General features: G+C 50.1%; 1 protein-coding gene across 1 annotated transcript in view; it reads right to left on the bottom strand.

Moving 5' to 3' along the window:
* Nucleotides 1-26,829, bottom strand: part of camta1a (calmodulin binding transcription activator 1a) — a 193,907-nt gene that overhangs the window by 116,433 nt on the left and 50,645 nt on the right. The window contains exon 3 of the mRNA XM_061847447.1: nt 19,535-19,670. Coding sequence (XP_061703431.1) covers nt 19,535-19,654 — 120 coding nt within the window. The 5' untranslated portion in view covers nt 19,655-19,670. The remainder of the gene's footprint in view (nt 1-19,534; nt 19,671-26,829) is intronic.

Here is a 26,829-nt window from a genome sequence, read left to right as displayed (position 1 = left end):
TACCTTAGCTCGACAAAACATTCTTCAGCTGAAGACACAAACATAAGAGCTTCTTTCTTGCATCATATTGTCTACAAAAGGTTTGAAACCCAGCAGCAAAGTGAAAAACACTCGGATGTAAACATTGTCCTGGCGCAGCTCGTGTTGTGGTCGGAGAATTGCAAATGAGGCGCAAGCTTGAACGTGTCGAGAGATGCGATATTCCAGCCATCCACAAACAAAAACAAATCATCTGCCCATCTTGATTAGCGAGCTGCTCGGGCAGGAGAATACAAAATGTCTGACGACATAAAGACTTGCTCCCCAGCAAAGTCTATATTATGTTTCCCTCGCGATTTGCCCCCCCCCCCGCCCCACCATGCAAATGTGGTGGGGGGGGGGAGGGAGAAAAGTGGGGGAAAACAAAAAAAGAAAAAGGAGGTGATCAAGTGAAAACCGGGGGTTGCTCTCAGAAAGGTCAGGCTGATTGTCTTTGCCCAAATCTGCTGGCCTTTTCAAAATTAACTTGGCAAAGGTGATATTTTCCATGAAGGCAGCATCATGAATCAAGGAAGCGTCGATACTTCATCCTTGGAAAGCAAAGCGAACCCCCCAGCTAGGCATCCGCTGGCCCCGCCCACACTCCAGCTGACATCTACGGTAATGATGTCATTAGCACCCTCATTTCAGAGATAGCGTGTTGTAATTGCATTGAGTTGTTTATCAGTTAAGCCGAACATTTGATACGTTGCACAAGGAGGCTGAATGCTGATGCTGTTCAGTTTGTTTTTTGAAATATTGTGTGGTTTTTTTTTTTTTTCTTTTTAGGGGCGGGAGGGGGGTGCAATTGTTGACTCTTTGGCTTGAAATACTTGAGAGGACAGATTTTTGTAATTGGCCAATAATCGACCCTCACTCTGATAAAAATCCAAATAATTGCCTCAGATAAAGCAAAGATGTAAATTGTCAGTCCTCTTTCTTGGAAAGAACAAACCTGTATCAAATATTGAAATATTTTCTTTCACGTAAGAGGACGACGTATCGTTTTCCAGCTAACATTAGCGCAAATGTCGTCTCCGGAGTTTATGGCGACAAAGCACCGCACGGAAAGCGCCGCAGTGGCCGCGACTTCATTCAAGCGATCTGGGCGCTCGTCGGACGCCGCCGCGTCACATTTGACATTCTTCTGATGTCCGTTGAGGCGGACGGGCGATTTGGTGTCAGATCTGCGCCCATCCGGTCGGTCAACGGAGCCTTCCCTGCCCGACTGGGCCCCGAGTTCAACGGCTCATTCCGACACTGGAGGACGGCGCCATTTGCATTCTGCTCGGACCGAGCTCCTGACTTGTTTCTGCTTCGGCCCCCGGCGGCCCCTCCTTGGCTGGTACGTACGCGCACGCCGCCGCCTTAAAAGTTCCTCAGAGGCAGCTCTGGCAGATAATTGAATAGCGGGGTTTGATTTAGCCTGAAATCAATTCGGGAGGGGTTGGGTGGGGGCTTTTCATTCATTACGCCGCTTGGCTTTGATACGGAGCTTAAAATCCCTCAAACCTTGGCAGAGGCTCAAATATCGTCGATTGAAAGTGAAATGAAGTAGCGAGGAGGGCCCTTTTGTCTGACGAGGAGCTGACCAAGGGGCCCCCCCCCCCACCACCACCACCACCACCACCACCACCTTGCCCCATCCTCACCTTTTCCTCTGCTCTCCTTTTGCATCTTCTTCCGGCCCCTCCTTACCTGGCCTCCCCCCGGTGCTCTCTGTCACCAGCAGGTGCTGCTGTGAAATAAGGAGAGAGGCGTCGGCGGGAGGCCACGGCGCTCACACTTTTGACATTTCAGCCGGTTCCCCACAGACGAGCGCGCCAACGGATACGCGTATGTGACGGGCCGTTTCGTTTTCGGGCGCACGCGTGCTAAACCGTTTGCTCCCGTAGGCACGGCTTCTTCACGGCATCGGCATCAGGGCTGACGCATCGACTGCGCTCACTTATAACTGTAAATCAATGCAATGTTATGCTCGATTCGTTACACTTCATAATGGCGCATTACACCAAGCTGTACTTGAAGAAATGTGGAGGCGCTCGAGCGGTTCTACTGTCATGGCGGCTTGAATGCAAGCTTTTGTTTGAAAATGGAATCGTGTCAGATGACCAACTGTGCCCTGCGACTGACTAGTGACCAGTTCAGGGTGTCGTCCGCCTTTAAGCTGGCTTGCGGCTTGAAAAATTGGATGGATGGATGAACAACCGCAAGAGTTTCTCAAGTGAGTGGGATGCACAAATGGAGCAGACCGGAGCTTCTCTCTCCATTTACAGGCGATTCCTCCCATTGGAAGGCACACAGCCGCTTTTTCGACTCGAGTCTCCGTTGGACTGTCGGAGTCTCCGCGAGCTCCCGTGACCTCGGCCGAGCGCGTTTGCAGGGCGTCGGCGCCGCTAATTCATCCGAGACAGGTCATTAGCTTGCTACTCAGCCAGCCAACAAGCAGCGGAACAAGAAACAAAAGTTTTCAAGGAAAGACAAGCGGCCCCCAATCGAGAGCTATCATTAGTTTCTGCCTTTCAAAACTGCTGAATTGGGACACTTACCTGACTTGCCCCATTTTGGCGCCACAGGAGCCAAGATGGTGATGAATGGTTGCAAGAAACTGTCACTGTGCAGGGAAGAGGGTTAAGGACACATCCTAGGCAAACTCCTCAGCTATCAGCAAAAAAAAAAAAAAAAAAAGCAAAGCTGACGGCTTTATGTGAAATCAGTGCTACTGACCCTTGCCGCATTTGGCTCCAAATTTCGAGCATCTTATTTATGAGAAGGACGGAGCATCCCCGTTACAACTATTTCAGATTCGTGCATGCCGGTGGAGAATGACTGCTGCAGGGACTCGGGGGGGCTCGCGGGTTGATTGACAGCCTCAGAAAGAGACCCCCGCGCTCCGGTCCCACGCCCCCAGCCGAGACCGGTCAAAGCCGTCGTCTGGCGCCTCCCGGGTGGGGCGCGGGTGACGCGCCCCCCCCCCCCCTCTCCCCTCTAATAATCCTGACCGTCACATCCATCACGCCACCCCGTTCACCCCGAGAGAGGGCGCAACCGAGGGGAATCTAATCAAGCCGTCTAATTGAGGAGCAGGGCCGGCCGATAGCCCGGCGACGGGGCCGGTTCTGCTCGGGCGGGCTCCGGGGACGTCAATAACACTCCGTGGGTGTCGATTCATCAGACTTCCTTAATGTCATTAGCCCGGAGAGGCTCGACTTCACCGCGCTCCCGCTTTCGTACGCATCCATCTCCTTTACCCGTGCCTAAAATGTCTACTCCACTCCTGCACGTGCCTGCCTGAAAATTCATCTTTGCCTGCTGCCTCCCATCCTCATAACGCATCGTCAATGAGAATCTCAGCATGCCCAACATGTTCAGGACATGCCTGGAGAATCGAATCGAATCCCTTTGTTTGTGCTTTGTGGCCTGCTCAGACTCTTTACCGTCCTCCGACTTCCATTCTGTCACGGTGTCCTGCCACCCCTCCCCGATATTCTCTCCAACAACGTGCTGCGTATTATTCCAGCTGTTTATTAAACAAAGCCAAAGCATACAGTGAGCAGGTGACGCAGTCAATTACTCCACAATTACCTGGCTAATTATGCAAAGAAGGCGAGAGAGGAGGGGCGGGAGACACCTTGGCAGAGGTGGTTGGGCTGCGTTGGCAGTTGTTTTAGCTCTGGAACAGCCAGCGAGCGAAGCCGCTAAAGAGATTGCAACGCCACCCTCACCTGCCAAAAACGTGCACTTACAGCAAGTTCAAACAAGTCTTGCTACACTGATGCCTGACATTTGTCTGTAACTCCAAAATGGAGGTTTTATGGCAAAAACCAAAAAAAAAAAAAAAAAAAAAAAAAGGGCAAAGGTCCTGACGGGAGTTTTATGAACTTGGATTTGAACTATTTTCGTTGGCAGGGTGTGCAGAAAATTGTTTGTGTCAGCTCATCACTTAAGGAGGCTCGTCGATGGGTGTAATGCTCCCGAGCGTGCGGCTTTCTCCAAATCGTCTAAAAAGCGCCAACCCCTCTTAAGTATCCTGCCGCGATGCTGCGTCCGGAGTCTTGTCCGTGGTCACTAAGCTTTTGGTTATGACTCCCGCAACGCGTGGCTTTGGCTCACCCTCCTGTCTGCGTTACAGCTTAATTCATAAATCCGCCATCCAGAGGGACGCTCGACGAGCAGCCAAAGTAAACACCAGCAGAAGGGAAAATATGGCGGAAAATGACCGATTTCAGAGCGAGAGGAATTTGCCAAGATTCGGTGATATGTGGGGAGGGAGAAAAAGGAAAATATTTGCCCAGGGCAAGGTTGTTTTTTTTTTGTCCGTCCAACCTGTCACGACTGTGAACAGGCAGGATGGAGTGGTCACATGACAATGCCACTTTTAGCGATAATGGCCGGCGGGGAATTAGCTCACAGCTCCGTCTCTCAAATCTGCGGGATTATAAAGTCTATTGAACAGTCAGCGCCGCCGATTTTGAGCTGGAGATTTCACGCTGAGACAGAGCACAGTACAGGACATGAGGAGGGAGAACTCGCGATGAAATGTCCTTCACCTTTCCTGCCCAAATGCGCTGAACAGAAAGATGGCCGCCGCTCCTTTACTGACCGCCATGTTCGCTTCAGACTTTCACAGGACATGAAACACTCGCACGGGGCCAGTCGTCCGTCTAACGAGGCCATTTAACAACAGGTGAATAATCAATAAGTCGTGGCCAGAGTCACGTTGGCGTGGTCCAAATTGTCCTCATCGTGAGCCGGCGCTTGGCTTTGTCTGTTAACCGTAGGGACGGCCGTGTCCTCCCTTTACCCTTCCCCATTGATCCGATCCGCCCCTCCTCTCAGCCGCAGCCACCATTCCTGACGCTCGCTCACCGCACACGGCCCGGTCACGCTCTCCCTTATCTTTCTGTCCATCTGTCTGCGTCTGCCGTCTGCCGAGTCCGCCCGCCGTCCGCGGTGACCGACAGTGGCTTCTTTATCTGATGTTTACATTGGACTCCAACTCTTCTTGAATGAGAATAACATTTGGCTACTAGAGGGTGTGTCACGAGTCCATCGGGCTGAATGCAAGATTCAACGAGGCTAAACGTGACGCCACAACTTTCGTGTCGCTAGTAAACACAATCTTTTGCTTTGATCGCTTCAAATGTCGCTTCCATGTCGGGTGAAGCAAAGTCACACCTTCCGAGAAAGTTTCAAACGGCGCAATCGGCGATGGCGGTTCAAATGATTGATCGAACGTTCATTCACGTGTGAAGTAATCTCAAGGAACTTTTCGTACGGAGCAGGTCAAAAGCCGTGCTCGTTGCTCAGATGTGATCGAAAACCGGATGAACCTGATGTGAGCGAGCACTTTGCCAGGAAAAAAAAATAAAATCCAACCACAGAAGGTACCAACGAGCGGCCGTTTGCCTCGCCGGCGCAGATTAAAACAGAGGAAGGGAGGATGGATACATGATGGAGGGAGGGAGGGAGGGAGAGGAATAGGGGGATGGAACAACAGCTGCACCAATAACAGTAATGAGAAAAAGACTAATCATGGAAAAATTGGCGTGAGCCCTTCACGCCCACAAGGCTGTTTGCATGGCGAACTCGGGGTGACGCGCTCCGCCACAGACAGCTGGCACAAACAGGAAGTCAAGGACCAAGGCAATTACTCCGACAACTGCACTACAAGGATTACGACACCAGTTCATTTTGCTATCGGATCACACCCCAATGACGCAGAAGCTGCCGCTCGACACTTTACGGATCAGGCGTGGCCTCTGGAAAATCGGTTGACGAAAGCAAAACAAAAACCGGCAGCCAGAGGCGGAGACGCGCGTCGGCCTCGCAGCGGCGGGCGGGCGGGCTCCATAAAATCCTGGCCGCGGCCGAGGCCGCCGCTCCGACGTGTGGAAATTAATTGAGTGGAAAAAAAAATCTGCCGTTTAAGGTCGGACTGGGTTACGGGAGGCAGCGTAACAATTGTTTTCTGTTTGCCGCCGGCTGGATATCGTTCATTGCGCGCTTCTTTCTCCTCTGCTCAGCTCGCCTGCCCTCCCCTCGCAATCCATCCACCTCCTAACCCTCTCTTGCGCTTTTATTTTCCAGCCGGTCTCCTGCCCTTTTAGCCCTCACATTGTCAGCGTTTGATTCGATTTGAAAACCTCATTTTCAAGCATTTATAAAACAAGGAGCGCCAATATTTATGTATTTATCTATTCATATATTTGCCAGTGTGAATAATGAATGCAAAGACCGGCTCGCGCGTTAGCACAATAACGCCGATTTCCCTCCCCTGAGAGTCCGCGGGGCACGCACCAAATGCACAGATGCGCTACGACGTGCGCGCAGGTACGCGATGCGAGGACGTCGGCGGGCCTGCATCTGGCGAAATCAGTCTTCGCGATAGCGGCGCGTGCACGGCGACCCGCTAATGTGCGAGCAATGTCAAAACGCAAAGCGGAACGAGCTTAGCGTCCCCTCGGGCCAAAACAAATGTCCCGTCCCCTCCTTCCATGCAAATAAGCGACATCAACCCTCGCTATCTGCTCCCCGTTCCGGCGTCGAAAGAAAAGCCCCCGCCGAGGCTACCAAGTGCAGTGATATTTCAAGAAAAACCGAAAGACGCACGTGAACGCTGACGTAGCAGCCAGAGGGTTGTAAAGTGTAAGAGAAGAGAAGAGAAGCAAAGCAGGACAATCGACTGACGTTTGACGGGCGGCGGCGGGATTCCCTCGGTTTGCCCCAAGCAAAAAGGCTTAAAGCCGCTTCCCGTTTGAAAGTCCTCCTGCGGACGCTTTCGCGCAAAAGGAATCTTTCACTAGCCGAGTCGCTCGCACCCGACGAGTCTATACAAACACTTTAGCATTCTGTTTGAACTCTGCTGCTCCGCTCATTACGCGGCCTTTGAAGAGCGAACGTCGTTTTTGATGCATTGATTAGCTACGACACAGAAGCAAATTACAGCGTCGCCGCTTAATAAAACATGGGCCCAGTGCCGAAAGCCCGGCAAAAGGGAGAATTCAACTCATCTCGCAAATTGTTCGAAACCTTTTTGCAGACGAGGTGGAAATGCCAAGTGGGAGATAACGGACCACTCGGACCACGTGATTCAACAATAATTCTGCTGGCCCTCTTTTGGAGGCAAAGGCATCATTTTTGATTTTTTTTTTATACAGCCTTAAAAGGGAGAACTGATTAGTGATATTTTTTTTAATCATTAGGGAGAAACCATCGCAGATGGTCCTGTCAGAGACAGAAGGCGTGACTGACGAGGTGTCGATCATTTGCGACGCAGTCTCGGGCGCACTAAGATCGGTCGAGTCACGTTCACAAAAGCCGGAGCTATACCAAAACCCATCATAAAAATGAGCACCGAAGTGCAGCTGGAAAGCGTTGGCCTCACAATTCTGAGGACCCGAGTTTGCATTATCTCCCCATCCGTGCCCGCGTGGCTTTTCTCCGGGCATTCCGCTTTCCTCCCACATCCACAGAAACGTGCAATGTTAATTGGCCGCTCAAAATTGCCCGTAGGTGTGACTGTGAGTACGGCTGTTTGACAGCTGGGAGAGGCTCCGGCACTCGGCGGCGAAGAAAATAGATGGATGGATGGATGGATGGATGGATGGATTATAATAATAAAAGAACACCAAACAGCATCTCGTAACAAAACAGCTCCCTTCACACTGGCACTTTGAATACGGGAGGTGCAGAGCTTTATTCCCTCTTGGCGCAGATGTTGTGTGAAGCTCTTAAGAGACGAGAGAGGAGGAAGGTTGAAGTCTCCGTCGGCCAACTGGAACTCAACAACCAAACAGAAGCAGAGCGAAGGTGCCCCAGGCCAGCTGAAAGGATTCAGAAGCGATGCGGAATAAGCAGCAATTCCGCTTTTCAAATCAACTTTGAGTTTTAAGTCAATATAAATTCCCCAAAAGAATAACAAACATCAATCTGACAAATTTTCTGTTCAAGTAACACTTCATTACGAGTCGCGCTACTAACGTAAGCAACCGCGGCTCACGTTGGCCAGTTTACAGTACCACTGCTAGCTAAGCCTAGCTAGCGCTGCTGTTTTGTTGAAGAAAGAAAGAAAGAAAGAAAGAAAGACGGTGCTGCTGTTATTGCAGGCTGAAGAAAAGATTTTGCAAAGGACCTTGACGCTCATGTCGCTATGCTGACACTAAACAGAATTCGAAACAACTTTCTTTCTTCAAACTACTAAAGAAGTGTCTTCGAACTGGCAATTTGAAATCGAATCGAGCAACAGACAGTTCGGCAGGTACATTTTTGGTGGGGAGGGAAGTGCAGGTTTTTGTGAGCGAAGGAAAATGCACTTGTCAAAGCTTCTCATTTGGGTCAAAAGTAGACTTGACACCGATCTTATCAGCCTGAACGGTATCGGCCGATAATTTGCATTTTATGCTGATCCACTTTGACTTTTTGATAATACGACGTGATTGATCAGCTCTGGCATGTTTGAATGTGTATATTATATATACATCCAACCATTTTCCAAGCCAATATTTGTTTCCGGGGGAGTGTCATTTATTTTTAGCCTTGTCGCATGTCTTTTGCTGTTGTACTGCAAATATCTGACATTGAAGTATTTTTTTTTTTTTTTTTTTTAAATGGCTACGTGGGACTGACGACACGTCTGAGACAGTCAACACGAAATGCGTGGATCAGAGCACAAGACATATTTGGGCTTTCTCTATTATAAACTCTTGTATTTCGATAGCGGCGCATCCCATTTTTTTTTTTACAATCACCGAGCTTTATCTTGTCAAGTCGAAGTCGATCGGATACCCTCGTGATCACCATGCAGTGCGTCTTGTATTATAAGAAGCGCGTTTCATTCAAGGATTGCTTGAGGTTCGTTGCCTTCTTATCATACCATATCGCTCGCACGCAGGAAACAAAAGATGACGTAGCCTAGCGAGCTAGCGCCAACGCTAACGGTTGTACAGGCGTTCTGCCGAATTTCGCTTTGTGTGTGTGTGAAGTGATGTCATTGTGATAAAGGCATTTCACGACAGTCATTACTGCATTTCTGTCACGTTGTCATGTTGATTTGACCTGACAGGTTCATATCAGATTCATATTTTATCATTGGAAATTGCCACAGCACACCAACAAATGAAAAATGTGACACTTAACATACTTAATGTACTGTACTTCCTGCCAATTATTTGTTTTGTCTGTCTCTACACTTCACTCGCATAAAGTGACGAACAAAAATGTAGTTATTGTAATTTTTTATTTTTTGGGGCGCAATGAACAAGCTATTTAAATACACATTGCTGCATCCTGTGATTGGATTGTTTTTTTTTTTTAATTTTATGACTCCGCCCAAAAATCCTGAATATGTAAAGCCGAGTCAAAACAAACAAATACTGCATGGGTGTGAAACTCAAGTCCTGGGGGCCAGATTCGGCCCGGCGCATGATTCTATGTGGCCAGCGGAGGTAAATCACGTGTATCAACTTTCATGATTTTTCTTCACATCAATTTCCATTTGTCATATCATAAATGATAACATACTGCAAGCATTTTTGTCTTAGCAAACATGAACAATAGTTGAAAAAGCCATTACCCGTGATTTCTGATTCTGAAACTAGTTGATGTGAAAACGTGACGAGGCGGTGAAAGATTTTTGTGGTTTCGCGGTCATAACGGCCTTCTGAGGGAAAAGAAAACCGCAACGCGGCCCTCGACAAAAATGAGTTTGATACCTCCGGTCCGGAGTTGTTTTGCTTTGAAAAGAACGGACAAAAGACGTGCGACAAAGACAACGTCGAGCCGACTTCAGATTTCTTACTTTCGAGGGTCTAGTTGTGCAGAATGCCCGCGTCTCCAAAATCCAAATTTTTCAAGGAGGGGGGAAAAAAAAAAAAAAAAAAAAAAAGACTGAATTGTTGAAATTGCTATGAAAGCTTACACAGTGTAACGCGGCGGTTCCCAAAGTCAAGCTGGGCCCGGACCCCCAGTGCGTCGTTCAAAAAGCTCCCGGGCCCCCCCCCCGACCTCAACTTTCGCCAATAATGTAGTGCTGGACACAGCTCTGCCGTTCTGCTCCAAAGAAAGACTCCATCGGCTCCGGCGGCTCACGTGCTCTTGCTTTTTTATTTTTGCACAAGAAATCAAAACGTGGTTCAACACCGGAAAGGGCAGTTCTCACGTCGTGATTAGTTTCCGGGTGATTTTGTTTTTCCATCTTCACATCTGAGTTGAAAACCGGGCCTCACACGTGCACGTGGTAACGAAGGGAACGTACAGTAGTATTCCACGGCTGATTTGGCGAGTTTTGGGAACAGTTCCAAGCCCTCGCACCAAAAGGTGCTGCTTTGACTTGTTCTCAAATTGGTGACGGATGGCTTCTGAGTGACGCACTCGGATGAGTTCTTCCTTTCTGTCGTCGTCGTGGATCGTGTCAAGACTGAATTCCAAAAGGATCTTGAAGCCGTGATTCTTCTTTTCCAGGTGTAAAGTCGTGGTCCGAACTTCCCCGCGGCGGTTTCAAACGCTGCTGGATTTCTTCTTTGATATCAGCTTCTCTCAGATCGAGGCTGTCGAGTGCCGGGAAATTAGCAAAGCTATCGTTTCCCCCCCAAATTTGTTGGTTCTTTTCTTCAGAAAAATATTTCATTATTACTCTGTCTCAGACATCGTGTCGCGGCCCCCCTGGAAAGACGTTTTTCACCCCTTTGAGAGTCCGTGGACCCCACTTTGGATGACGCAATTGAAAATATTTGGACCAATGGGGGGGGGGGGGGGGGCAGGTGTTGGATATAAGGCATCGGAAGTAAACGCATATCTGTGCGAAATGCTCGACCGGATGCACGAGAAGCGCTCGCGCACGGTGACAAGTACGTCGATATGGTCACGCTAAATTGGAGATGGTTTATGAATGGAGCCTTGAACGGGAAGCAAAATATTCATTGTATCGTTTTGCTTATCTTCACTTCGGGATGTTTGGATTTGCCAAAGTCATCCCAAGGGAGACAAATATCTTGCAGAAAAATCAGTAATAGCACACATAACGAGCGGCACGCAAAGAGTTGCAAAATATCTCCGAAGATCTCCCGCATCCAAATGTCCCCAAAATGGAGCCAAACTCGCGCCGCGTCAAGTCATTTCCACGACGGCTCGCGTTTCTTCACGGGACGGGAGGAAGAAGGCGACCTCGATGAAGCGCCGAGTCTGAAGACGGACGTCTTCCGATTTTTAAACATTTTTCTCGGGGACATTACTTCAGTCACCTTCATAATCAAGTAATGGGGGGGCCCGTGGAGACGCCTCAGCGTGACAACGCCAGGCAACAAGTGGAAAATGAAATTACCAAAGCCGTCGATAACGCGCTGCCTTTCGACAGCGGCCTAATACGGCCACCTTTGCCAAATGATCCCCTCGAGTCCAGCTGCCGGATTGAAACCGTGAGAGCGGGCTCGACGTGAAAGGCGGCGTCGGGGTTTAACTCCCGCAGAGTTATTCTGCAATGGTAAGAACCAAAACAAAACAACTAATTACGGCAGGATCAAAGAAAAACTACGGGTCAAACGGACTTTCTCATCTGTGTGCGTACGTGCACGCGTGTGCGCATGTGTGGGTGTCGGTTAATATTTATGCGGTTCGGTAGCTAATAAAAGCGTACAACCCCCATGCTGGGGACTGGGGTGGGGTGGGGTGGGGGGGGGTGGGGGAGGAGAGCATACGTTAATCTGCTCTGCCGAATATAAAAAGTGCCGACGACTAAAACGCAGGCCTCCGTTGCCAACCCAGCATGTAAAAGCAAAAATAATAACAAATAATAATAATAATAATAAAGCCTTGGTGACTATTCCATTTCTATCTATGGGGTGAAAACTCTTCTGCTGGTTTAAGCGCTGTTACGTCATCAGTTCACTCAATCACACAATTTATCATAAAAACGAAATAATAATAATGTGTTACACTTATAAAGCAGCTCTCAAACTATTTGAATTCTTTTTGAAAAACGGTTTCTTTGAGAGGCCTTGCCCAGTATGAGTGTGAAACCATGTGATTGTTATAATCATATTATTACACATATATACACACCAAATACACAAATATTGAAAACTACAAGTCAAGGATAACAGTGTGTTAAACTATTGTTCAAGTTACTGGAAAAATGGTTTGAGTAATATGACAAATATGATTTTTAGCAAGACCCGCCTGATTTGCTTTCACGGGCCACATAAAAGGATGCGGACGGCCGGCTCTGTGCCCGGGGGCCTTGAGTTTGACACCCGCACATAACGTTTCCCTCGCATTGACAAACTGAGCGCTACAAACCACTCGCTCCGGAGTTTTGCCACATGCGAGCACAGGATTAAAGCTTATAACCATGGCAACGCTTCTTCCAAATATTACACGTCCTCCTCCACAGTCACGCATCTCATGAAGGAAGCGACGGCTGCATCGCAAACTCACCGGCAAAGTCCCGACAAAGGAAGCTTCCAGAAGAGGAGCAGGCACGGCGACGGTGCTGACTGTTACCGACCCGTCCTCACAAGGGTCGCAAGGAGCGCCGGAGCCTATCCCAGCTGTCAACGGGCAGGAGGCGGGGCACACCCTGAACTGGTCGCCAGCCAATCCAAGGCCACATGGAGCCAAACAGCCGCACTCACAATCCCACCTCGGGGCAATTCAGCGCGCCCAATTAACGTTGCATATTTTGGGGATTTGGGAGGAAACGCCACACGGGTTCCGGGGAGAACATGCAAACTCCGCACGGGCGTGCCCGGGATCGAGCCTGGGTCCTCAGAGCTGTGAGGCCACCGTGCCGCCCCGTGACTGACCCTCATGGGAGTAACATGGCAAAGCTTTGAACGGAAAACGGAAGACTCGCTTTGAGGAATATACGCCGTCTTCACTCCGCAGCTAATTTTGAACGCGGGCCGGCGGAGGCCCGCGTTGTCGCCTCCTCTCCAAAGCGGGTCTTCGTTTAATGGCCTCTCGCATCTGCTCGGCAGTCTGCTTCATTTGTAAATCAAAGCCGCACCGGATCACGCACGCTTGTCGACAAAACAACTCCATTCCACAATCATAAAAGTGATTGATATAGCGGGACTTCCCGGTCCAGACTAGGCCGATTTAGAGGTTCAAAAGAAAACGCATTGTCACTGTCCGCTGGAAACTCCAAAGCGTCTCTTCAAATTATATATAATAATAGATTTCTTTTCACCCCACGCCCGCTTGTTGCCAGTTTTTTGCACATACACATCGTTGACCAAATTAAAGTGGTGAAAATAATAGCAAAGATCTGCGAGTCCGCCTCTTTCCTGATTTTGTGGGGGGCCGTGCAGCATGTGGTCGCGTTGAGATTGAAAGTCGGGGAGTTTTTGACAATCAGCGGTGGAAAAAAAAAAAAAAAAAAAAGTCGGGTCGGACGCATTGAAGTTTGTTACAAAAGGACTGCTGGAGTGCTTAAAGTGCCGCCGTCGTGAAATGCACGATTTTTAGTGTGTTATTCATGAAAAAACGGACCCATGCGTTTTTTTTCCCCCCACCGCAAAAGATGATTTTGACGTATACGGCTTTTTGTAACTCCCGCCATGAAAATCCTCTCGAGGGATTTGTTTTGGAGAAGAAGCAGGAAGTGACCTACTTGGCGGGACCGCCCTCGAGTGGACTCGTTTAGTTTTACCTGCGGGAAGGTAGCCCGTTGTTCCTCCGTGTTAGCCAAAATGCCGGCTCGTTTCATTGCTGGACATTGCTCCGACACTCGGTCGGGAGGAAGGATTTACCCTTCATAAGTTTGCAAGAGACCCAGTTAGTCGTGAAAAAATGGATTGCGTGGGTGCTTCGTGGGTTCCAAAGGACAGGTAGGTGTGTGTTTAAAACAATAAACTAGCTAGCGAAGCTAACCTAACCCTAACCCTAGATAACTACAGGAGCTACTAAAAAAAAAAAAAAAAATCATTTGGGGCGGACCTCGTAATCCGTCTCTCATCGCGTAACAAAAGAGCCACGGACGTATGACAGGCGTGCTAAATGTGTCGATGTGCGAGTCGGGCGGTGTCGGACAACGGCGTAAAGCCGCCCCGCTCGATGGTGTTGTACATCGCTGACGGCGGCGGCTATGAACAACTCCCTAAAGCAGCCCAGCTCGGTTCCGTGATAAGCCACCTCGGTGACAAAAATGAGCCACGCCGGCCAGCTGCGATGAGCCGCGATGAAGTGGACGGGACGGGGAGGCGGTTTGGCTGAATACGGCTAGAAACAATCGCGTAATATTGCCTCAGTGACGTCAGTCGGTCGTGCGATGTTCTCTTCTTCGAAAAGAGCTTCCGATTTAGAAGGGGCGTGTTCGTCTCCCACAGTCGGGTCCGCCATCGGCGAATGTCCGGGTGACGTCACGGACAGGGCATGCAGCCGACACGGCGACCACTTGGAGATCGGCGACTTTGCGCATGGATGACGCGCTCTCCGCTCATATTTATTTTTGAGTGTAGACATTGAAGTGAATAATGTTTTATGTATTTTTCATTCCAATATCTATTTTAGGATGACACTTGAGCTCTCAGTGCAAGAGGAAGCAGTCACGCACATACGCGTTCATTCCCGCCGATGACATTTGCTGAATCAGCAAAATTTGGTCAGCGATGACATCACGCTCGGCTCAAAGACCTTGACGGACGACAACGTAAGCAAAGTCATTTGCGGTCGTGAGCTATTCAAGGCGTTTGGACTCGAGCGCAGACTTTGATGTGAACGGCGCTTTTGTTTTTTCGGTGTATGAAATTAGCGACCGAATAAGACTTTGGCGTGCGTTGTGTTGATTTTGGTCGGCAGCAAAAGCTATAATAACAACTTGAATGATGCAGCGTTCACCCGAGAAAAATGACATGTTTTAGAATAGTAGTTATTTTGGAGATGAGCGGATTCTGTCTGATAGTGATGATATGCAAAGAAAAAAAAAAAAAAAAAAAAAAAGCAAAGTTTCAGTAGTTGTAAAAAGAAAGATGAACATGAAGGTCATTTGCCATTGCAAGCCAAAAGCGTCCAGCGTCCGCCGCGCAGCCACGGGCGTCAACTCCGTTGCGGTGTTTGCAACTGAAGAGTTTGTTTTCAAAACGAGACATAGGCATTTTTTTTTCCAGATTTACCAAACTCGCGCCAAAATTATCCATTCGGAGCTGGATGATTTTGGCGCGAGTTTCGTCAATCTGAAAAAAAAAATGCCCATGTCTCGTTTTGAAAACAAACTCTTCAACTAATCTTTTGACATTCGTCTTCATTATTATCAATGAAGAGAAGCGACGAGTCCAGCACGGCCCGTGAGGGTCCTTCACCGCACACATGCGCACACGTCGGGGCGGATCCGGCGCCAGACGGCCACTTCCGCGGCAGACCATGATTTAGGTGTGAAGGGACAGTGGGGGAGGGGCCAAGAACCGCACTGAATATAAAGTTGTTGTTGTTGTTGTCGTTGTTTTTTTGCGTGTGTTTGGGTAGGAGGCGTCCAAACGGTGGAAGCAGCGCAACACACCTCGAGAAGAGAAGCTCATTTCAATCAGGATAATTAGCACACGCTAATGGAAGAAGTCGGAGGCACTTCAGAGAAAAGCGATCCGCGTTTGAGGGACTTTCTTAAAGTCGGCTAATAATCATCGGAGGGGCCTCGGTGGGGACGCGGGGGTTCAGGTCAACACGGCTAATCTGCAAAGCGTCCGCGGAACTCGCTGGGGCGATTCAGGGGACACTTGACGGAAGTGCCCATATTTCCATCGCAGTGAGATGAGAACCGGACAAGACCTTGGTGAAAGGCGGGGGCGGGTGAGATAATCGCTGACGGACGGACGTCTCTCCCCGGGCCCCGCCGGTGCCGCTTGCTCATTTATCCGGCCGTCTGGCCGACTCACCTGGAGCGATGGGGGAGACGTCAGGAAGGCAGGCTGCTATTTCACGGCCTGTTAAGCGCTAATTCCGCAACATGCCCCGCGCTCCAATTTTAGGGAACAGGGAGCATTACCGGCCCGGCTCAAGGTTTTGTCTGTCTGGACGGTGGAGGAGAGAAAGGCCGGTTGGGGGGGGGCGTGACATATTTGCTGAGGAATTAAACGGAGGCCCGAGAAAAGAGGTGCCCAGGACACAGTCGAATGTGGAGATGGCGGAGAAATCTGCACGGCTCGCCGAGTCAGACGGGGGCAGAGATCTTCTCCGGTCGTGCCGGGAAGCCTCGCGGCCTCTCGAGTCCAACAACATCCATCCTTTCATTTTCCGTCCTCCTTTTCCTCACGGTGAGACGGAGCCTACGCCTGGACTGATCCCCGGCCAATCACGGGCCACGCACCGACAGACGACGAGTCGCACTCGCGTTCACAAGGAAGGACGACCGAGAACCGGGCATATTTTTGGAATGCGTCGAGGAAAGTCGGCGCGGCCGTCTTTCGATGGGCATGGCTCAGTTGCGGCGCTTGGCGATTCATCGTTATTGATTTGCACGTCAACTTTCATTTTTCCCCTGAAGTATGAACAAAATCAAATCTTAGCCGGTTCCGAAGGACCAAGCTCATCGTTGATGTCGTCTGATGATTGCGTGGCGGCAAAGGCATCCCGGAAGCAGCATCAACTAAAGATCCATCAAAAAGTTTGACAGTCTTATTTTCCTTGCTAAAAATTGAAGATGAAGTGTGAACGTGAGCGCCGGGGGTTGTTACTCTAAATGTGCCCTGCGATTGGCTGGCGACCAGTTCAGGGCGGACCCAGGGACACCTGCGATAGGCCCCTTGATCGATTTGACATTTTGGGGGACGGAAGTCACGTTCTGTAACAATTTTGCTGTCGCATCCGAGCAGATTTCTTTCATTGATACTAAATTGTCAAACCTCGAGAAGGTTTTCGCATGATGTATTAAGAATTATATTGAAAGGAGCTTCATCTCCAAGAAGAAGAAGAAGAAGAAGAAGAAGAAGAAGCGCTTTTCTTTTCACTGTCTGTAACGAAAACAAACACAGTCCATAAATCTCGATTACTTCTGTGGAATTGGCGGCGGCTCGTGCTGGAAAAAGGAAAAACGACTGCGTTTGGTTTCAGGCTTGATCGGGAAAGTCCCGGAAGGCGAACGCAAAATTTGAATCGTGATGAAGAATCGTCATTTGCTTTGAATTTGCACGGGGGGGGGGGGGGGGGGGGGATCTGACAAAAATGGCTAATTACGGCAAATTAAGATTTCAAGGTGATACAAGCCCAGCCCGAAAAATGGATGCTCATGGCCAGTTTGAAAATTGTTCAGCTTTGGCAAAAGTCTTCCATGTGCAGGGAAAAAAAAGCTGATTCTGATTCTGATCATTTGACTCCCGCATTGCGAGAACTCGTCACGCCTTCTTCTCGTTCAGTTGCCACCGCCACAATCAGGACGAAATGTGACATTTCAAACGTCACGGAAACTTCTGATATGCGGCCAAAAGTCATCATTTTGCTTTTGAAGCCGGATTGTTTTGATTTGGGAGGCTGACGGCCGTTTTTACAAAAAGGCTAATGAAATAATAACGTAAAGCACTTGAAAACACGACGACTTGGAGAGCCACTTATTTGACGAGTGGAGACGCCAGACTGCGCTCACCTTCCCTGCGGCAAATTGCCTCTCCCGATAACGCAACAAATTAGACAATAGAACAAAAACATAAGCGGCGAGTTCGCGCTCTCGACTCGCTGAACAGTTATCGTGTTAATGCGGCTCATGCTTTGGTGCACTTTTATTGGTGCGTGCGTACAACCGAAAGCGCAACTTACACAACAGCGTGTATGGATCACGTTTATTTCTCCGTGTTAATATGCAAGGCCGAGCAAAATTGTAACAGTCACGAGTGCATTGTGAACACATGTCAAGCAAAAAGGTTGCTGCACCGTGGGGAGTGCAACTCATTTCATATTTGGGAGAGATGTTTGGAAGGGCCTGAAAGAAAATGATTTTTTTACATATTTCCGCTTTAACAGGCCTCGTAGATGCTCCAGAAATAAGAACCCCTGACACGCTTTTGCTGATCAATTGAAGACTTTCTTTTGCGCTCAGGAAAAACCCAAATTGGGAAAATATGCTATTAGTAAACAAAGAACCAAACAAACTTTAGTTCTGTAAATGTTGCATTTTTTGGGGGGGGGGGGGGACATGCTGGAAAGAACCCTAACCCCTTGGTGGTGTAATGCTCCTAAAAAATAGTCTGCTAACACAACACTCTCCCGATGCTGAAAAAGCATTTTTTCCAAACCATTGCTGCAGTTAACCAGATTATTATTACACAGTAATAAGAAAAATATCACAAAGCAGTGCAATTTCACCAAGATACTTTAGAAAACAACATTTTGAATGGACCAAAAGCAAAAACGAACGTATGTTTTCCAACTCTTAAAGCAGACCCCGCCCCCGCCCCCGCCCCCTCCCCTCCACATATATCCCAGAAAATGGAGATTTCACCAGCCGCTCGCACACACCTAACTACGTACAATTTATGACAGCCAAACGGATCGAGGTGAGCTGACAACTTGTAAAGCCTCCACGACGCTGTGAAATACGGGAGAGGATGTCTGAACATTGCAGGACCGGCGATGACACGCTGGGGGAGTGCAAAGCGCCCGCTGGGAGCACGGCTGAATTTTGTGACACAAACGCCGCTGCCTGAGGTCGGTGTGAGCATTTGCGAGCGCTCACAAATCCAAATCCTCAACAGCCAAATTCCCGATGTCATATCGGCGCTCGCGTTCCACCGCCGACCGAGCGGACGGCGAGGGAGGCAAAGTTTGCCTCGGAGCGGAATTGCTGATAAATCAGCTGAGCCGCCTCGACGTTGCGCGCCGCCACAGACCAGGCAGGAGGAAGCCAGGGGGAGCCCAAAATAGATACAACGGCGTCTTTTATGGCTTGTACGGGAGGTGACTCGGAGTGAGGTGGGGGAGCGCTCGCTAACTTCTGCTTTGAGCGAGCGAGATTAATGTCGGCTCTCCGGAGCAACGGCAACGGCAACATCCCGAGTCTTAATAAGCTCCAAACAATCGGCTCCGCTGCGCTGCTTTCCTGGGGAAAACTATTGCTGTGCCGCATTATTTGCCGCCGAGGCTCCTCGGAGACGGCGGCGAGCGTTGCCGGCGAGGGAGAGCGCCGTCGTGGCGAAAAGGTTGCGTCTCAGCAGATTCCGCCCACTTCAGAATGCTGAGCTCAGCTCGGGATCTCGCCGGATGCCGGGATGCCAACGGCGTTGCCGTCGTGGACGTGGGAGAACGCTGGAAGGCGAGCCGTCAATAAAAAAGGAACGCCGCACATTAACGGAGGATCGTGGAGGACGTGGCAACGTTTGGGGTTCGTTTTGTCCCGCTGGGCGTCAATTTATTAGCATTGCGCCCTTCCCGTCTTTGAGCTGACGCGAGAGCACTGCTGACGTACGGAGGGGAGTGCGAGGAATCCGTTTTAGCGGGCGCACCTTCACGGAGGTTTCCTCCCCAACATTCCACAATCAAAAGAGGAAATTGGAAGAGAAGCTCAAGCTGGCGCTTGCATCCATCCCAGCTGACTCACCTCGACTCCTTGCACTTTCAGCTTCATGTGATCCTCTCGCGTGGTCTTGCCGTCTTTCCTCTTCTTCCAGCAGTAGCCATCCTTCCTGTACTTGACCTTCTTCCGATTGTACAATATCATCGACCCATTCTGCGGCCTGAGAACGGAGCAGAAATGTTGAAGAAACGTTAGGCAAAGCCGCAGCGCTATACAGGCAGGCGTTGCCGAAGCACAACGAAATGGGGATGCCGACGCGAAGGCCACGCGCCGGGTGACATTTGAGGTGGGAATTTTTTCCCCTTCCCGGTTATTTAGCGGAATCGGCGTTCGACGTGCGTGGCGCGTGTCAGGGACTCGGGTGACTTTCGAAAGAAAACGCACGAGGGCCACCAGACGCTCTCTTTATCTGTGGCCCAGAGTCGCTCGCGCCGATGGAAATCCCAAAAGCCAACGCGAGATCCTCCCTCCCTCCCTCGCTCGCTGGCTGGCTCGCCATTCATAATTCAGACTCCTTCCACCAGACCACCGCCTGGAGGCTCATCACGATATAATGGAAGTACTTGATGTTTCTGCTTCGGTTTGTAACGGAGACATTTGGTGCTGACTGTTGAACATTAGCAGAAAGTGTAACATAAAACATTTACAACTCACTCAACAATTAGCGAGCGGTCGGACACAGATGTGTGTGTGTGTGTGTGTGTGTGTCGTGAATCTGCGCATATGCCACGCTAACGCATCGCTTTAACACCCAAACGCCCGCGTGCACACACAGCTGTGACGATCTGGAGCGCTCCCAAACGCTTGAACGACAACAGCGAGACGGCGTGAAACATCCCGTCGGCCGCTGGGCCTCGCTAGCTCGGAGCTCGTCGCTCGCGCACCTAAACGGGGAAAAGTCCCATCAAAGAAAAGAACAAAAGCCGAGCCCGTTTTGGTCTCAAGGAACAATTTCCACAATAACAAAGCCCGAGCGTTGTTTTGCATGGCTTTCCCTTTCTTTATTTGGGAAATGTTTATTTTTAACGCCGTGCATCATTTTGCGCCGATGCCTTAGGGGGGCACGCCGCGCCTCTATCTCTGCATTACTCATCAATCATTTCCTCAGCTCGTTCTCACGGGCCAGCCGGAAGGATGTGGGGGGGTGAGGTCCCCGCAGTCCCGCCTCTGTGGCCCCAGACAACACTTTCTAATCAGAGACGCCACTCGCACGCAGATGCGCTCCCGGCTGCCTTCCCTTTTCCCTCATTTTTCCTTCCGCTGCCTTCAGTCAACCGTCAGCCCCGACTCTGTTTTCGTCTCCATCTTGGATCTGTCCAAGGGTCCCTCAGCCAAAAGCCGTGGGAAGCGAGACCTTGGTAAAACCGGCGCCACGTGGTTTATGGGCGCAACGTTGGGGTCCCCGCTCTGTGCGTTGTCTCGTGTTAGTCTCGGTCAGTTGCTGGCCTTTTTTTTTTTTTTTTTTTTTAAATCTCTTTTGGGCGATTTTTGACAAAATCTTTTTCTGTGGGGTTGTAGGCTGCTCGACTCTTTTTTTTACTGAAAAATGACACATTTGGAAAGTGAACCCTTCTATTAATCTTCTTCTTTTCCTTTCGGCTTGTCCCGTTAGGGGTCGCCACAGCGTGGCACCTTTTCCCATCCAATCCTATCTATCACGTGCATCCTCCTCTCTAACACTGTCCACTGTCCTCATGTCCTCCCTAACAACATCCATCAACCTTGTCTTCGGTCTTCCTCTCGCTCTCTCTTCCTTGGCAGCTCCATCCTCAGCATCCTTCTACCAAGACGGCCACTCTCTCGTCTCTGGACATGTCCAAAACCATCCAAGTCTGCTCTCTCCTCTCCCCTTGTCTCCAAAACATCCAACTTTGGCTGTCCTTCCCTCTAATGAGCTCATTTCTAATCCCATCCAACCTGCTCACACCGAGCGACAACCTCAGCATCTTCCTTTCAGCCACCTCCACTTCTGCTTCCCGTCGTTTCTTCAGAGCCACTGTCTGCAATCTGTCCATGATGGCCGGCCTCAGCGCTGTTTTATAAACTTTGCCCTTCATCCTGGCGGAGACTCTTCTGTGACATAGAAGACCAGACACCTTCCGCCAACTGTTCCACCCTGCTTGGACCCGTTTCTTCTATTAATCAAAACTTCAAACGGATTAACAACAAGTTCATTTCATGTCAAAAGTGGCATTTTTGGAAAATGGAGGTGATGTCGTCAACGTACGCCACGCCCCCTCCTGAAGGTGTTGTCCGTCCCCAGTTGATTGTATCTTTCCTTTGAAATCGATCAAGATCGGCGTCAATATGGCGCCAGCTGTCGGACGGGCGTTGGACCCTCCGTCCGACCTGGTTCAACACTTTGCATCTTAAGCAGAAACAGATTTTTAGTGGTCATTGGGAAGGGAAAATGTAGGCCTGGTACGGGATGTTAATTGTCTTCTGAAGTAGTTTACGCCGTCGTTGCGGAGGCGTCATCAACACGTGCACTCGTGCGGATTTTCATTTCTGCTGTCAAATGAAGGACGCTCATTAGACAAAAGCGCCGGGTAGCGAACAGCAGGATAGTTTTTGTTTATTCCGAGATGGTTCCGAGTTTTGCCCTTCAAACGATGCGTTAGTTAGCCCCGCGTGGGACAAAATGACGGGCACGGACGAGATACGGCGGAAAATCAAATGACACGCGGCTATCTGATCTCCTCCAGAGCGCTGAAAATTGGGGTGAGGCTTGGGTGTCGGAGGCTTCTCACCATATTTAGCGGCCTTTTTCTTGCAACCATTCTGGAGGGTCCTTTCAAGCGGAGGAAGGGGCCGCTCCCGGCGCCCTTTGAGGCGGAGAAGCCGGTCCAAGCCGGTCCGGAACGAACGCGTCTCCTTTCCCTCCCGCCGTCTCCGACCTCTCCTTCCCGCTCCTTTCCTGCCACGTCGATTCAATTAATCTTATCAGAATTCTACATATTTATACATGCGAGGGGAAAACTAAATTCTCTGTTATCACGCAAGCGTGACAGAAGGCCTTCTGTCTCAGATGCCTAAATTGTGCCAGGGCCAGATTAATATGGAAATGTGGACCTCAGACCGGCTTGGCAGCTGCCTCTCTCCTCTTTGGAATTTACCACCATAATAAGCTTTACCCTCCGGGTGGCGTTAGACCTTGTCCACTCCCTTGGGAATCACACATTTACCCAGGTAATGGCGTTCGCTCAATCACATTTATTCATTTGAGAAAGTGACGGACGGGAGGGTGCGGGCGGTGGTGGGGGTCCGGGGGGTGCTTGGCTTTACGAGGCTGGCGACACGTTCGGCATGTGTAATAAAGCCAAAGCCGGGGAGCCCGGTCCCTTTTCTCGTGGGCTCAGCTCCACCCCTGATTGGTGCGTTCCGACACGGATCGGCGGGGAGAACCCGTGAAGTGTGCTGGCGTCCCCAATTCCATTGACGCACGCACGCTCTCGGTCTAAGTTCGCATTTCGAAAACAATCACTCTGCATCTTGGGTTGTGTGAGCTCAAGAGTTTACGTGTCACACAGGTGGATTATGTTCCGCCGAAAGAATTCCGAGCGCCTGGACGTCCATCAAACTGCGCTACAGATAAATGAAACGTGTCTCTCGCTGACCCCGTTTCCCCACTTCGGCCCCGAGATGATTCATGTCATGCAATTTGTACAATTTTTCTCTCCGGCAGAGGAGAGCCGGTCCGCGGAGGCTTCGGGGGGGGGGGTCAGAGGGCGAGCCGGCTTGGACCCGAAGTGGCTCGGGAGGGAGGAAACACGCTGTTCTCAATTACCCGACGGAGCCTCCAGCAATCTGGGCCTTTCCTTTCCGTGTCAACAACAACACTTGCGCCTCCTCAGCCGCACGCCTGCCACCGGCGTGACACGGACAGCGACCCTATTAAGAGTAAATATGAGGCACAAATATGCCCTCGGGCTCTCGCACATACTCCAAGTTGCGAGCTGCCCTGTTGCTCCACGCGGGGGTGGCGGAACATCGATAGCGCTCTGATGCCGGCCATTACTTATCCTGTCAATCACGACTGAAACAGAAATCCCCACGTGCCGAAGGACTGGTGAATGCGTGGACCGACACGCATAAGCCGCGGTCCCCGCTGAGCAGAGCGACGACAAGTCCACGCGTCATGCAAATCAGACTTTTAAGCAACGCCGCTGCGTTGCACGGCACACGTCATCTTCCTCAGAGCTTCTATCTGGACGCGGCGCGCGTAAATGATGACGCACAGATAAGCCCGCCGAAAAAAAAAAAAAGAACGTGCGAGCGCTCAAACTACTTTAAATGTAAATCTGCCACGGCCTGTGGATTTAGTCAGAGGCTGTTCGCCCTCTCGCGCACACAAAGACGCACGGTCACATGATCGGAGGTTTCTCGCTGACTGACAATGAGGCCTCGCTGCAAACTTGCCGCATTGTTCCACCGACTTCCGCCAAGCTGATGCTTCACTCCGCATGTCAATTGTTCCATCGGCTGGACGTCGGTGTTGGTGTTTGATTCAAATCATATTATTCCTCTTTTGCGCTGAAAGGTCACAGTCATATTCGGGACGGACGAGAAATCGGCGTATTTGACGTGCACTAGATGGAGATGAACGATGGAACTCGATCCGCCGGGCGGTCCAGATGGAGGAAAATATTTGTTTGAAATGCGGTGCGGTGACGGAGAATGGCGGGGATATGTTTATGCTCCTTCTCATCTCTTTTTGCCGGCTATAAAAACCGCCGGTGATTGCGGCGGCGCTCGGACCGCCGTCTTCCGCCATTTAACAGATGTTCCTTGGCACCTTTCTGAATTTGGAAAGTCCCCCAATTTCAAGAGGCTCTAAAAATGACAGTAGCTGTAGTTTTGCAGCTGTGTTCCTGCCCTTCCGGGACCTCGCCTGTACTTGCGTGTACTGCGTCGCGCTTATCTGGTCCGCAGTGGGCCCGCAGGAAGCGAGGCGGGGAAGCAGGTGACCGGCCGTGATGCTTCACCGATAGCACGAAGCGCATTTCACGCGCCTTTCGGGTCAGCCGCCGTTGCTCTTCGGACGTGAAGTGCCGCTAGGACATCATTGACAAATAATCATTTTGTTGGCCGGTTGCAAAACTCCACGCCAAGAGGGACACCTCGCGGCTCCGACGTGGCGCGCGGGCGACAACGAATTGGAATTTCAAGAGCGTGAACGGTTTTGGCGGTGAGGACATTTCCTATTCAGCCCTGAAATGCAGACCGGCCTCGTGCGTGTTTGTACACCAGCTTGGAATCTTGATGACTTTCAAGCGGTTGCTGAAAAGGATTCGGCATCATTTGTGTGAATGATGGCTCCATTCAGACTTTAGTCAGAATGCGTGCTGACTGATGAGCCAATGATTAAATCTGACGTTGGCAATTGGGAGCTTCACTGGTTGTCATCCATTTTGAAGACGGTGTCGAATTTCAGGATTCCCATTCGCAGATCAGTAAGGCGAGGATATTAAAAGGTCGCGTCCCCGTAATGGAGATCAACTGACTAACAACTGAACTGAGAAGACGAGCATTCCATCGACAAGAGTTTTGGGTTGGGGGCTTTTAATGTGCACACTGGGCTGCAACAGAAACGCGGTACGATGCTGTTATAGTTCCTGCGCTGCGGGCCGATATCATCCGTGTCGTATTCGGCATGCTGTTGATGTCGATAACAGGAAGTTGACAAGCTGTGTGGAATAATGTTGATGCCCGTGAGTACGTACAAGAAAATCTTTCGGGAAGGGAAAGGTGCTTCTTGGCTTCCGAATCCTGTCAAATGCAACCGCTTTGTTGCAAACTTCGGAAACGGCAAATTTGGAGAATTTATTTCGGGGTAAATGTCTCACTGTTGTTGTGCCCGCTCGTCCCTATCCACCGATGCTTTGTTTTGGTCACGTGCTATGATTCTATCCTTTGAGCCCTATTCATTTTCTTTTCTTTTCGAATATCATCAGAAGAGCATCAGAAAAAAAATTCTTGGATGACGCTCGGTTTTAGTGGGTCGAATTGCAACACCAGCAAAAATGGTCATCTCACCGGTGAGCAAATTTGAGAAAAGTCATCACGGCAGGACTTTCCCACACCGCAATGATGACGGCATTTGGCATTTCACCACAATGACATTTTGTACCATTAATAAAGTTAATTAGTAAAAGGGAAAAGAGGAAATTGCCTTTTATAGTTTCTTCTTGTGACGAAACATTTTCACAGGTTGTTGGCGATGATTTGGTACATTTTTGTACTCTTGTCACATAGAAGGCAAAAAATAGGGCACACTGACACCAGAGAGAGCCCGTGTGGGCAAGGACGGGTTCTCCTCCCCACCCAGCCTCACGGCAGACTGAGTTGATCACCCCCCCCCCAGCGACGGAGCGCATATCGGGCCAGCTATTGAACCGTTTATGATTTATTCAGAAAATCTGCCGTATCCACAAAAAGAAGCCAAATGCACAAAAAGGGAGGAACATCTGAAGAGACAGCGGTGGAAAGAACCAATGAGGTCAACAACAACTCCACGTTTAAAGGTGAGATTGAATTACGGAGTCACAAGTGACGCTGTTCAAGTTGAGCAAAGTGGACAGCTTAGAAGAATGGAAGAAGCTATTCTTGCTCGCCCCTCCCCGCTTCCTCGGTCCTATTTTAAAGTCGGGAGGATAGACCGGCGGAATTGAGCTGTAACTCTATCAGTGTGCCGGAGCGAATCAGAAAGCCTATCCCACCTTTCACCTGGGAATCGCATCTCTCTGCGCCCTGCCTAGTCACCATACCTACCGCGGACGGACAGCGCGGGATTACTTGGAGCCCGGGGGCTCAGGGGCTCAGGGGCTCAGGGGCTCAGCGGCACCCCAACCCCCCTCCCCCCACTCGCCAAACTATCTGGGGTGCTGGATTTCGGGTCTGGACGCCAGACGTGCTCAAGTGATGGTGGCCACGCAGACGAAATTGGATGTGAGGCGCATCCAACAGATGGGACGTCAACACAAAACATGTTGCCGCCTTTTCGAGGAATCTCTCGATTGAATCTATCGACTGCATCGAACCCCCCCCCCCCCCAGCCCCCAGCCCCCACCCATATGCATGGAAACATACTGAGCAAAGGAAGCGGAATCTTCATTGACAACAAATCCACGTCACGACAACCGTCCCGTTGCACATTACAAGATCTGATCAATAGCCACTAAAAAAAATTGGATCCCAAACAGGAAAAAAGCCGTCAGCGGGTAAAATCTCAAAGCAAAGAAGCGATCGGCGGGGGAGTTGGAATTTAGAGACGCTTTTAACTCAGTTTCTTTCATTATTTGCTGATGACTCACTTGTTG

Source organism: Syngnathoides biaculeatus, chromosome 2 (assembly GCF_019802595.1).
Source record: "Syngnathoides biaculeatus isolate LvHL_M chromosome 2, ASM1980259v1, whole genome shotgun sequence".
Classification (NCBI taxonomy): domain Eukaryota; kingdom Metazoa; phylum Chordata; class Actinopteri; order Syngnathiformes; family Syngnathidae; genus Syngnathoides; species Syngnathoides biaculeatus.
This window is presented reverse-complemented; position numbering and strand designations above follow the sequence as displayed.